Source organism: Nothobranchius furzeri, chromosome 8, assembly GCF_043380555.1.
Source record: "Nothobranchius furzeri strain GRZ-AD chromosome 8, NfurGRZ-RIMD1, whole genome shotgun sequence".
Taxonomy (NCBI): Eukaryota; Metazoa; Chordata; class Actinopteri; order Cyprinodontiformes; family Nothobranchiidae; genus Nothobranchius; species Nothobranchius furzeri.
The window spans coordinates 67775578-67789323 of record NC_091748.1 but is presented as its reverse complement, the minus strand read 5'-3'; the positions used below and the strand labels follow the sequence as shown (position 1 = coordinate 67789323).

The 13746-nt window shown below is 40.1% G+C and overlaps 1 protein-coding gene across 1 annotated transcript in view; it reads right to left on the bottom strand.

The window, feature by feature from the left end:
* Positions 1–676: 676 nt before the first annotated feature.
* Positions 677–13746, bottom strand: part of anos1b (anosmin 1b) — an 86289-nt gene continuing 73219 nt past the window's right edge. The window contains exons 9-15 of the mRNA XM_015970958.3: positions 12593–12731; positions 10377–10568; positions 9202–9296; positions 7735–7903; positions 7340–7563; positions 1321–1464; positions 677–1212 (exon numbers count right to left, since the gene is read on the bottom strand). Of these exons, the coding sequence (XP_015826444.3) occupies positions 1324–1464; positions 7340–7563; positions 7735–7903; positions 9202–9296; positions 10377–10568; positions 12593–12731 (960 nt within the window). The 3' untranslated portion in view covers positions 677–1212; positions 1321–1323. The remainder of the gene's footprint in view (positions 1213–1320; positions 1465–7339; positions 7564–7734; positions 7904–9201; positions 9297–10376; positions 10569–12592; positions 12732–13746) is intronic.

Below are 13746 nucleotides of genomic sequence, written 5' to 3'. Positions count from 1 at the left end.
TAGCACTGTTTCTTTTTTTTTTTACATTTGTTCCCACCATTATTTACAGGTCCCATCACACTATTGTAATAATTGTCCCAGGCATTTTGCACATGCCACCCCCCCTCCCTGCTTTCACATCGATCAGAGGCACGCTGTGTGTGTGTGTGTGTGTGTGTGTGTGTGTGTGTGTGTGTGTGTGTGTGTGTGTGTGTGTGTGTGTGTGTTAGTGTACATTATTACAATTTGTTAATGACCAGAGGTAGGATAGGAGGTGGCCTGCTCTGAGACATTTCCTTGGCGACTGAGACACTACTCGTTAGTTTCAAATGCCTTTATTCTCTGTGTCATTGTAAAATAAAGAAGTAGTCCCCACAATAATAACACAGGCACTGTATCTTAATAAGTTTTAATTACAAAAAGAAAGTAAGACAAGAAAACAATAAATAAAACTGTTAATGAAAAAGTAAGGGATTTAGCACAGCTTCATAAGAGGGAATGTTACCTTTGTAATTACAAGCTTGAAAGCACCAGCAAACCTGAAGCATAGGCTTCCTCAATCAGATTCAGGCTAAAAAAGTGGAATACATTTCAAAACATCTGAGCTTAGTTACATTTGATTTTTGCAAATCTGGGTTATGCAGAAAATATCTCTGAAGGGGAAAAACAGTGACCAGTTTCACATAAAATCAGTGCTCTATTATTCTTTACTAGCACGATCAAAGACAAAGTGAAAATGTGTCCTTGGCTATAATGATGTTAAGTAGTTAAGAAGTTAATTTAAAAAAACACCAAACAGATGCACCCACACACATTTCACTTACAATTCTGCATTACCGGCACAGTCTGAGATCACTAAGGGTTTTCACAAAGGCACATTAGAAACATTTTATTTAAATGAAAATGAAATGAAATCATTTTCACTGCAAAGATCAGTTGTAGGAGCTTATGGAGACGTTAAAAACTGTCATAATGTACAGGTTCATGTATTTGTTTCAGGTCACTAGATTTACAATGGTGTACAGCCTCACAACATTAATGATGTTTCATGATAATAGAAGAGTTCAAAGGTTATTAACAATTAAATTTAAATGTAGTAAGTTTTTGTATTTTACATTTCTGCACAAGCTGTCTGCAGCCGAAGTCCTGGTGCACAGTAGAAGACAGTAAAAAAGTGGTCGTTGGTAAAGATGGCTGAGGTGCAGCAGACAGGTGCAGTTTTCAACTTGTGGCCTTAAAAAACAGACAATCTAATTATGAAGCTTCTTCGACATGAAAAAAACAACAAATTTCCATATTAATTGACAGTGGTTAAATTTAGACACTACTAGATGATGCTACCTGTCAAAGGGTGCTGTTGATTGCTGGAGTGTGGATTGTTTTTGAGACCGCAGCCCCGCTCCTGCCTCCTGTAGTCAGAACCTGAAGCTGCAGTTGGTATGTGCTGTCTGCCTGAAGACCACTGACTGTCACAGAGCGCTCAGACTGTGGAGGACAGATAATGCATAAATAAAAACGTTAAATTTTATAAAAACACTAAGGACTCACTAAGGATGCATTTTTATATCAATGTCATTGTAGCTCAGGGACAAACTAAAACCAATCATCTGTTTGCTGCATCAGAAATTTCCTACCTTGTCTTGAGTTCTAAATTGTGTCATTATTCATCATCATCATCATTTTGTTTATAAAGCGCATTTAAAATCTAGCACGAGCGCTGACCAAAGTGCTTCCCAGGCAGATAGAGAAAAGTAAAAGCCATCAAACAAAAATAAAGCATAAAGACACAGATAACACATTAAAATGAAAGAAATAATACAAATCACAAACTAAAAACCAATCCATAGAAGTGAATCTTTAAACGCGATTTAAAAACTGCCAGAGAAGGAGCCTGCCTTACACCAAGAGGCAGTGTATTCCACAGCTGGGGGAGGCATAGATAAATGCTCGCTCTCCCCGCAATTTATAGCACATCCTGGGAGTGCAGAAGAGGAGGTGATCTACTGACCTCAATAAACGCTTCGGAGCATAGGGGTGAGCGGACCGGAAAGATATACAGGTGCTAGGTCTTTTAAAGCTTTGTACCCAAAGGTCAGAAGCTTAAATTGCACCCAGAACACAACCGGAAGCCAATGTAGATGTTCCAGGACTGGAGTAATGTGGCTACGTCAGTTTATTTTGTCAGGAACCTAGCGGCTGCATTCTGGACGACCTATAGACGATTTAGAGCTGAGCTTGAAGCTCCAAAAATGAGGGCATTTGCATAGTCTAAACAAGAGGTTATAAAAGCGTGTAAAACCGATTCTAAATGCCGATGCTTTAAAAATGGTCTAAGACGAGCCAGACGACGTAGCTCATAAAAGCAAGACTTCACAACTGAGTTTATCTGAGGAACCCTCAATAGGTTGACATTAGGACTGGGCGATATGACGATTTTAGACCGTTTTACGATCTACACATCTGACGGTCTGTCATTTTTAAGAGACCTTTTTATCACGATTCACAGCTCTGCTGTTGAAATTCTGCCTCTGAATGAAAAGGGAACTGACCTCAGGCGAATGACACGCCTTTGTTTGACCCTTAACCAATCAGAGTGAGTCATAGTAATATATTAGTGCCCCGCTTGTTTTCACCTGCGTGTGAACAAACATGGCTTTGGCCGCGGCTGAGAGTGACAACGAGGTTTTCGTTCCGAAGAGGAACACCTCGTCCATTATATGGAACTGATTTGGTTTTTCACCAGATGACAAAGAGCAGCGAAACGTCATTTGCAAGGAGAGCGTCAAGGCAAGTGATGGCAACACCACAAACTTGTTTAATCACTTGAAAAGAAGGCACCCCAAACAGTACAGTGAGAGCCAGCTGGCAGCTAAAGCTAAAAAGCCTGCGACTGCAGCGGCTAGTGCTTCTTCCAGGCAGCAAACGCTAACAGAAACACTCACAAAACTCACTCCTTACGACAGAGACAGCAGACGATGGAACAGCGTGACAGATGCAGTGACGTACCACTTGGTTAAAGATTTGTGTCCCGTGCGAACAGTAGGAACATGATAAAAACATTGGATCCGCGCTACGAGTTTTCCAGCCGCAAGTATTTTTCGAACACTGCCATTCCACGCATGTACGCTGAATGCAAAGTGAGAGTTGCAGAAAATATTCAGAATGCACAGTTATTTGCTACCACAAGCGATCTCTGGTCCAGCCGCACATCAGAGCCGTATTTGAGCTCAACTATCCACTACATGAGCAACTGGGAGCTACATAGTATTTTGAACAAGTTAATGTTTGCACAATACGTTTGCAATTGACATGTTTGCACTTTAAATATGTTTATGATTTTAATTTATGTTAAGTTACTTGAAAAACGAGAAAAACTGATTTTTGTAATTGTTTCTCTCAGGGCTTTTATCATCTCTGGTGTGAGTTTAAAATATAAGTGTGTTAGCACTGTGCTGATTATCCCTAATATGAATAAATGTTTATTTATTCAATGTTTCTCTTCTTTAATACGCAATTGAAGTTATGCTATTCGTGGATAAAAAAAATTGTGATAAAATCTAAATCGTGATAAAATATTTGAAAAATCGTGATATTCTATTTTTGCCATATCGCCCAGCCCTAGTCGACATCTAATTTTACCCTTCAGAATTTCAGAATTACCCTCCACAAAGAGGGCAGCTTTGCAAAAAAAAAAAACACTTCAGACAGATATGCACACAGACTTCATACATTACACAACATAAGTATCCACTAGGTGGGGAGGTAGGGTTGGGACTCTCCTCACTTCAGTGTGTGCAGCCGCATGGAGCAGCGCTTATCACCTCCGTTTGGACAGGGGAGGGAGATAATGGGTTAGAGAGCACAGTGACTCCTAGATACGGTTCCACGGCCTTCACTGGTCACAGTCCCGCCCAGGCTGGGATAGGGAGAAAGAGTTTCCATAGCGACGACAACATTCCACATTTCTTCTGAGGAGGGTGTTATCACTTCAGCCTCACAGGCTCCAAGGGCAGATTCAGATAAAAATTGTTTTGGGGACAGACAGAGATAATTTCCTCTCTGCCTTAGTGTTCTGTTAGTCTACAACCCCTCTAGATCCAATAATGGTGCAATTAATCAATCCTATCATTGAAAAAATTTTGTCAATCATGTTGAGAGACCAACTGACCAGATCCATTTTTAATAATTTCCAGTTTCCAGAAAAAATGCAGAAAGCGCTGTGCACAGACAGGACAAAGAGCCTTGGGATAAGAAGGGAGGGAGAGGAGAAAAAAGCATCTGTACTCTCCAAGAGCCGGAAGAAGTCAAGAAATGTGGTAGCTGATTATCTATCTATCTATCTATCTATCTATCTATCTATCTATCTATCTATCTATCTATCTATCTATCTATCTATCTATCTATCTATCTATCTATCTATCTATCTATCTATCTATCTATCTATCTATCTATCTATCCATCTATCCATCTATCCATCTATCCATCCATCTATCTATCTATCTTTCTATCTATCTTGCTAGCTATCTATCTATCTTGCTAGCTATCTACATCTGTGGTCCTTATGGGGGCATAGGCCACTAATCAGCTTCCTCCAGGCATCTCGGTTCTGGGCTAGTCTCTCCAGCTGTCCCAATGTCTTTTGCTTGACATCTGTCTCCACATCACGACGCCATGTATTTCTAGGCCGCCCCCTTTTCCTCTTCCCTTGGGGGTTCAATGTGAGGGCTTGTCTGGTGATGTTGGAAGCAGGCTTGTAAAGGGTGTGACCAGTTCGTCAGCATCTCTGAAGGATGTCCTCCACAACGGGCTGTTGCCTGGTTCTTTTCCACAGCTCTTCATTGCTGATTTTCACTGGCCAGTGGATCTTGAGGAGATCCTGAGGCAAGTGTTGATGAAGACTTGGGTTTTCTTCATACTGGTAATGGTTGTTCTCCAGGTCATGGCCCCATACAGTAAAACTGGCTTCACAATGGTGTTGAAGACTCTGATCTTGGTGTTGGTACTTAGTTCACTAGATCCCCAGATGTTCTTCAGCTGCTGGAAGGCTGCCCTTGCTTTACCTATGCAGATTCTGACATCTGCATCCATTCCTCCATGCTTGTCCAGGATGCTGGATTCCATGCAAGCTAAAAATTTTGGTCATGGGTAGAAGGTATATTGAAAAAAGAAGCAGCCCAAGGACAGAGCCATGCGGCACACTCCATGGCAGAAGGTGAGAGGTAGATGTACAGTCCTCAAGCCAGACACTAATTGAACAGTTAGATAGATAAGAACAAAACAAGGGCAGTCACCATCACCCCCACCCACGACCTGAGCCGTTGCAAAAGAAGGCCATGATCTACAGTATCAAAAGCAGCAGATAGGTCCAATTGAATTCAGCAGTACCCGAGGCCCAGAATCATATGCAACTAAAATATCATTAAGTACCCTAATCATGTCAGATTCAGTACTGTGTTGTGGCCTAAAAGCAGACAGAAAAACATCCAACAGTGAGTTTCTGTCCTTGTGTGCATATAGCTGCGCATAAATTATTAGGGCTAAACGTTCAATTGTTTTTGGACTGAAATTACGATTTCAAACAACACAATCACGATCGTCAAAGCTGCAGTTTTTTTTGTAGCACTCCTGACTGACCCAGGATCTGTTGTGTCAACTATTTTAGACAACCGGGGTTTTCCCATTTGTTATGGCGGCAGCCAAGAGCGTGGGGGAGAGGCAGGGCGGATACCGGTACTGCAGCTGAGCCCAGTTCTTAAGCTGACAGAGCTGTACATTAGAGTTTTTTCCTGTTTTTACCTCACATAGCTCTGCTACTACAGCAGATATTAAATGTCTGCCTCTGCCACGAATTATCTGTTTGTCTCTCAGCACTGAGTGACAGAGAGGGAGAGGCTGATTCTCCAGCAGTGGAACAGGATTTACCATAATGACACCAAGTAGACTTGAAAGGGAAACTTCTCTTATTTTAAAAACCACTGTTTATGAAAACATGTCAGACATTACCAACATTTTTAAATGTTAAAAACTTAAAATTGTTGAACATATTGACTGACCTGCTTCCTCTCTTTAGTTGCCATAACAAAATAGACTTCCTGAAAACCACAAACTGCAGACTGTCTGAAAGTTTGCATGGAGTCTGTGACTGATCTGCTGCAGCCTCCAGGAGCACCTCTTCTGAGCATTTTATCTGATCTGCACATCTTTTATAATAGAGAGGTAAGATTATTTCTTATTATTGTAACATCAGTGCAGAACTAAAACACCAGTCACTATGTTTTGTTGCCTTGACAGAATGGGGAATTTGCACCCTTTGCTGGCAAAAACTGGTTTCAAACAGCATTTTGAAAAGATGGGAAGATGGGGATTTGCTGCCATCCAGTGTCTAAAAACTGGTACTACACTTTAGTTCTTTGCAGCCGTTTAGAAGAAAATGTTTATTCTTTTTATCGTAATGAAGTTGTAAAAAAAATCTTAATCTTTCTTTTTGTTTTCTTGGGAATTTTAATATTAAGGATGATAAAGAGGAGGAAAAGAAGCAGATGAAGGAACTGGATTTATACAGTTAATAGAGTTAATTAGTAGAAACACTTCCTCTAAATTAGTGCTTCACAAACTGGGGTCCCCACAATTGTGTCTATACTGAGGTTGTGAGATTACCAAGACTATATTAGTAATAGATTAAAAAAGAATATATTCCCTATATACATATATAAATATATATATAAATATACATATACATACATACATACATACACACACATATATATATATATATATATATATATATATATATATATATATTATATATATATATTATATATATATATATATATAATATATTATATATATATATATATATATATATATATTATATATATATATTAAAGCAAAAAAATTTGAAAGCTTTACATTTTCTTACATTATACAAAATGGGAGAAAATGTATAGCTTTTCATTTTTTATGGTATGTTTTATATGAAGATATTGTGAATAATGCGTTTAACCTTGATTTGAAGAAAACCATGAATCAAACTGAAATTGCAATTTCTCCTAGAAAATTTGCAATTCAGTCTTTTCCTGATATTGTTCAGCCCTAATAATTATACAACTAATCAGTCAGGATTTAGATTTTAAAAACAAGAAATCCCTGGGCACATACATACTTATAAATGTCAATGTCTTTGCATCTTACACATCATTTGGCATTTCTTCTAATATCATAACTAGATTAAAGGTGCTGATGTGTAATCATATTGCTATTTCTTGTATTTTTTTAAAAAGAGGTAAGAAAAAGCATTTTTACAATAAAATGTCACACTGGGACAAACAAATGCATCATTCCTCGTGTATCTCTATCTTACTGGTGAGACTGTCTGCGTCTGAGAGATTCGTGCATCATCTCTCGCTCTGCTGAGTTCAGACTGCAGGGTCCAAGTGAACTGAAAGCCTTCAACAGCAGCTGAGTCCAGCGCATGATGGGCCATCTTCCAGCGAAACATAGTGACCAGGGTGTCATTGACTAGTTGAAAGTCAGCAGTCAGTCGTTCTGGGCGCAGTATCACCTTCCCACTGGACAGGGGTCGCTCTGATACAAAAAAAAAAAAAAATCCCCAAATGTCTTTCACTTACAACATAATATTCTCCCTGGAATTTGAATATATTGACACTTGTTCAAAAATGACTGTCAAAGTTATTTTAGTTGTAATGTTTAAATAAGAAACCAGTAAGCACTAACTGTACATCTGTGTTTGATTACCTGTACTTTCAGTTTTGCAGGCCAAAGCTTTGACTCCTCTGACCCTGATGGAGGCGCAAGCTGGGGTGGTAACCCAGGCAACAGCCTCTGACCTGGGATCAGTCTTAGTTGCCACTGTGACCCTGTACTTACAGGCAAACTGCAGGCCTTTGATGATGTGATGAGTGCTCTTCAGAGAGAGAGAAAAATAAAACAATTTCAAGCTAAAATATCAGAAAAGTCTTGCTTCCTGTTGAAGCATTTTTTAAAACTGACGTCTTCCAAAGCTGCTTTAAATGTGCACAGTACCTCCAGCCATTGTCTCAGCACCTGTCTAACGAAAGCTCTTGTTAGCTCCATGTTAAAATAAACATGAAAGTCTCTGGCAGCCTTTAAGCTGGCAGCCTGAAATGGCCACAAACGCTGTAACGGTTTTAAAAAGCCTGAAACCGTGTTCTGTAAACTCTGCAAATTGCACACAGCAGTTTTATGTGACATGTCTTGGATGAAAGGTAACCACTGGTGCAACACTGGCTGAGAGGCGAGTCCAGTTTTAGCACAAACGGTTTGTCTTTGCTGCAGCTTTACTTGATTTCAGATTTGACCCTAGTAGGTAACGCTGATCTAGGGCGCTAACATTTTTTTCTGACAAAAAAGTGATCAATTGGATGCAACTGTGCTAACTCCAGTAAAACAGAACTGTAAAATGTGTTTGTTGAGCCTGTTTTATCTTTAAAGCAGCAATCCAGAGTTTTCCCTCTTTTTAGGAATTTTGTAGGATTTTTTTAAACCTGTAAAAGTGATAGTCTTACCTTGTACTGTGATATATAATAAAGGCAATACATCTTGTTTTTGGGCTAAGCTTGTCCCTCATCCCAGAGAGCCCTGTGCAATTTGAACTGAGAAATGCGGCTGTAGAAATCGGCTTACGTACAGATTTGAGGATGTACCTGATGCAGAGATGGCATCAGTAAGTCTTTTAAATACATTTGTATCAATAGCATAACGTGAGTATTATAAAGGTCAAAATCAATAGGTATTATCTCTGTTAACCGACTAACACGAACAAGAGGCATTGCTTCCAGCCGTAATCACGGAAATAGGCAGGACTTAGGGTGCAATACATTTTTTACACCTCTAGATGGTGTCCTTAGAGAAAAAAACTCCACATTTCTGCTTTAAGCTACACTTGTTTCATAATGGGGCATAAAATTAAAACTATTGCAAAGACATTTGAAAAAATTATTTCAGACCATTTTCTTACTGAACACATGCACACAGAGATGAATTTCAGCCTGGGAGTTCACAGTTACGCTCAGAGTGACAGCAGACAGACACAGAGATGGTTGCAGAAATTTGAACACAAAATTTCAGCTGGCTCTGAACTGTGAGGATGAAATCTGATCTCTTGTCTACATAAATGCACTCAGACACAGAAGTAACAGAGAAATCCACCATTCCATGCATACACAGATAATGTAAGTATACCTGCACCACTGTTGTTCCCTCTGTGTTTGTAAGATTTGTGCTGCAGGTATGAGGATGCCACTGCAGTATGTATGAACCTCTGTTTTTCTGTCTGGCTGTAAAAAAACAAAACAAAATATTTTTTGGAACCAAAAACTATTTCAATAGAATTATTTAGAGCCTCATTCAGTCCAGAAATAACAATTATTGTGATAAAAGTAGTCAATGAGTTTTCTACATTATTTATAAACTCATTCACATCCAATGACGAGTAAAGTCGTCATTTGCATTTTTTTACGGTGTGGGCATCGGAACGAGCTCCCGCACCGTGAGAACAAACATCTCAGCTCTAAAGCCGATCTTCATCCGCATATGTCACATGATCAGGAAGCAGAAAATCCATGTGTTAGGAGATCGTTTTGGGCCGCTACTGTAAAAAAAAGTAAGGCGTGAACCGGAAAAGCTTCTGCGAATCACAATTCAACAATGGATTATGAAAGAACGGATAACGCTTCAAACGCACGGATTCTTCCTGATGTAAGAGGTGAGTCTCCTCTTTGTTTTGGTTGTTTTGGCGTCAACATCATCCTAGTGTGCAACGTTCTGTGACTCTTAAAAAAAACTTTAAAAATGGTGAGAAACGCTGGCAGCGAATGAGTTAAAGGTTCCATATCATGAAAAATCCACTTTTTTGAGCTTTTTCCCATGTGATCCTGTCATTTCCCCATTAAAAATACCCCCAAACCCTTTTTGGCTGCATTCATGCATTTTACAGCCTCATCTTCAGTTTTTTCTAATTTAATTTTAGGTCTGCATACAGGAGAAAGTAGCTCAAGTGCGTCATTAGGCCCTGCTCCTCCCATTGAAGCTAGTCTCAGATCTGGAACGCGTCTCCCCTGGAAGTAGGTTACTAACGCCCACTTTCTCAGAGTTGCGAGGCATAGAGGGCTCGATTTCATGCCGCAGTTGAGAATGTTACCTTCGACTGATTTAAACCTCCAGAGTGGATATTTTGACAAATTCTGCACTGTGGTCAAAACACTGCTTTAAAACCATGCGTCATGTCCAGAGACTTGGTAGCCCAGTGGTTAGAGTACCTACTTGGCATACATCTCTATAGTGCCAACGCTAATATTTGATCATACCGTACACTGTGCCTGTATTTGCTCTCAAAGATTTAAGTGTCTAAAGCTCACCACGATAAGGCCACTTCCAGAACACCTTCACCTGCAGCTGGTTGTCATGGTAATGAGGGGCAGCGACCTCGAGCAGCAGGGTTGCAGAGGTGATGGGATTCAGGGGAGAATCAGGGTGAGTCGGAGAGGAAGGTGAAGAGGGGAGGGACGATGAAGATGAGGAAGAGGGAAGCTCATTGGAGAAGTCCTCGTCTTTGGTGGTGGAAAAGTAAAAAAAGAAAAGGGGAAAGAATAGTTTGAATATGTTTTACAACTTTATAGATCTAAAGTCTTTCACTGAAACAAAAAACACAATTACTCTTAATAAATGCATTCTCTTGCATATTGAAACTCCTTTTTTTTTTCTCCAGGGTAAAAATAAAAGGCTGCAGGAGACCAGATCTGGTTTACTCTAGAAACGCTGATTGGTTCTAAATGACCATCATCAAACCCGAGTGGCAGGTCGATGCATGGTCTGTGTCAAACTGTAATACTTCTGAATTATGCATGCTAGTATGTTCCATATAAAGTTGTTGCTCTGTGGTTTGGTAATTGAGCTGCAGCTGGCTGTAACCCTCCATTGGGCCGACCTGAAGGTCACCTATAAATACTGCTGCTGCTTGGACGATCATTAAGTAGCTCTCCACCGTACTTCATGTTTCAGTGCAGCTGCATGTCAGAAAAAATACGCTGACAGTCAGCAAAACTCAGCAGCTCTGAGCTAACAGGAAAAGTGTTAAGGTGATAACCAAGGGCTTTTTGAACAACATCCGATCACATCAGAACCAGGGAAGGACAGATTCTTCTTTTTTGGGTCGGAGTCGTTGCTGAAACTGTTGTGCACACAGGATAGTGGATGTATCTAATCCAGGGGTGTCAAACATGCGGCCCGTGGGCCGGATCCGGCCCGCGAGATCGTTGTGTAAACTTTATTTACATACTTTACAATGTAGAGTGAAAATAAACTTATCATTGTGAGCAAGTTTCCTCTGTAATGAGTATAAATAAAACAAAGCTGCGCTCAAGGCTCACACAAGAACTTGAATCACATCCTGAAGTTGGCTGCCACTCAGGATGTGACTTCTGATATTGATGTGCTGGTGAAAGCTAAACGATGTTAAGTAAAATGAGTCAAATATACTTTAAGTGCTGCATGGAACTGATCTAGCCATGTGATCTGTAAGCTCTTTGAATCACTAAGGAATGGTTCTGGCCTCCCTTCACTGGTTTCCGGTTTGCTATCGCTCACAATTCAAAATCCTCGTCTTTGTTTATCATTTCTTCCAGGATGGTGCTCCCCCCTATCTAGCCACACCCCTGAACAGATATTCCCCATCACGCGCTCTGCGATCCTCTGACCAAGGCCTGCTCGCTGTCCCTCGTTCTAGGTGTCGTACTCGCGGATTTACCGGTCCGGCCCACTTGGGACTAGATTTCCCTCAATGTGGCCCCTGAGCTAAAATGAGTTTGCCACCCCTGATCTAATCCAAACGTCTTCTACAGCCACTCTCTAAGCAACAGATCTTGTGTTGGAGATTCACTCACACAGCTGGAAATGGGAGGGAGTAAAGGAGCACACGAGAGGCAGAGCATGATGCAGAAAGAGCAGTACAACACATCCTTACCCTGTTAATATTAATACCACATGTGTGTTGATGTTTCCACAATAAGAGAATCAGGAATGCAACTTACTGGTCATCAGGAAAAGAGACTAAAGCTGCAACTTTAGCTAAACTCACTCTCTGTAAAGTCACTCATCCAGAAATGCTCCAAGACTAGTAAATTTTATGAAAAATAACTTTAGTTATTCATTTGATTAGATCACATAAACACAAACTGAACACCAGCAGGTGGTACAGCTCAGTCAGCTCAACACAATCCACCTATTTGCTTCTCCTTGTTACAGACTCAAGTATTTATGGAAAGGATGAAAACAATAAAAACTAAAATATGAGCTAAGAACATATTAAAAAAAGATACTTGTTTGTTTAAAATGCACAAATACATTTTTGAATGATTTATTGCTAATAATTTAGAAGAAAATGTTTCAAATTAAAAGATAAAGTTTGCAATTAATAAAATAGTTTGAAAGCTAAATTAAAACAAAGACCTGAGAATATCCCAAACATTCTTGAATTGAAGTCATCAGTAAATTGGATCAATTTGTTAAATATTCACAATATTTCACCAGACCAACTGAGAGCTTTACATTCATGATACCAGTTTGTTTTCGTTACCTGCATGAGCGATCGTAGTGAAAACAAGTTGTGATCTGTGACTCTTCAGTCTCTTTTGACCCCAGTAGGCCACCGTCTGGATGGACAGGATGTAGGAAGTAGCAGGCAGCAGGCCCTCCAACCACAGCTCACTCTGTGCCTGTATGAACCACACATTATAAAGAAACTAAAATATTTATTTATATATTCCAGCTCGGTGGCCCAGTGGTAGAGTGGGACTGGGAGATCAGGGTTCAAATCCTGGTCGGGTCATGCCAAAGTCCTTAACAACGGGATCCAATGTCTCCCTGCTTGACACTCAGCTTTAAGGGGGTGGATTGGGGGGTTAAACCACCAAATAGTTCCCGAGTGCAGCCACAGTTACAGCTCACCGCTCCACCCCACGGGGATGGGTCAAATCCAGTGTTTGATGATGAATAATGGGACTTTATTACTGATGTTTTTCAACGTTTCTTGCCTTTACCACTGTTGCGTCATACTAGGAGATGCTAAAAAGATCCTTTTAACTGTTTGTGTTCCTTATTTCTACTCTAGGATTCCTATATGCTACATCAGTCGTATTTGAACCAACAATCTGGAGTTCGTTGTCATTTGTGAGCAACAGTCTGGACCTGTTCTGCATTTTACCCATCAGGTTCACTGACAGCTCATTAGCAGGCTCTCAGTCAATCAGCTTTGTCTGTATGCGGATCTGAACCAGTCACAACAAAGAGATGCTTGGACGATATGTGTGTGTACGTGTGTGTGTGTGTGCTTCATGTACAGTTGGGATTTAAACAAGAGACAAAGCAAGGTGACCTTCAGAAGAAACAGGACTGAAGGATATCCATTACCTTCAACATAGACAAAGCACATGGCCTGCACAACTGTCCACGCACAAAGCAAAAGTCTGGATTTCTATTCTGGTGCATAATGCCAGTAGACATCATAAGTAAAAAATAACATGTATATTTATAAGCACTGATTCTGGCTCTTTTGCATTTAACTATTTCCTCCAAATCCCTCCTTTACCATCAGATTTATTCACAACTTGTCCCCCAAGTCCTGCAAAAATCTCTGATTGACAGAATACATTTTTATACAGTCCAGGAATGAATTATTGTGTAGTGGCTATTTGAGCTTTCCATGACACATAAGCCATTTTTAACAGTCAT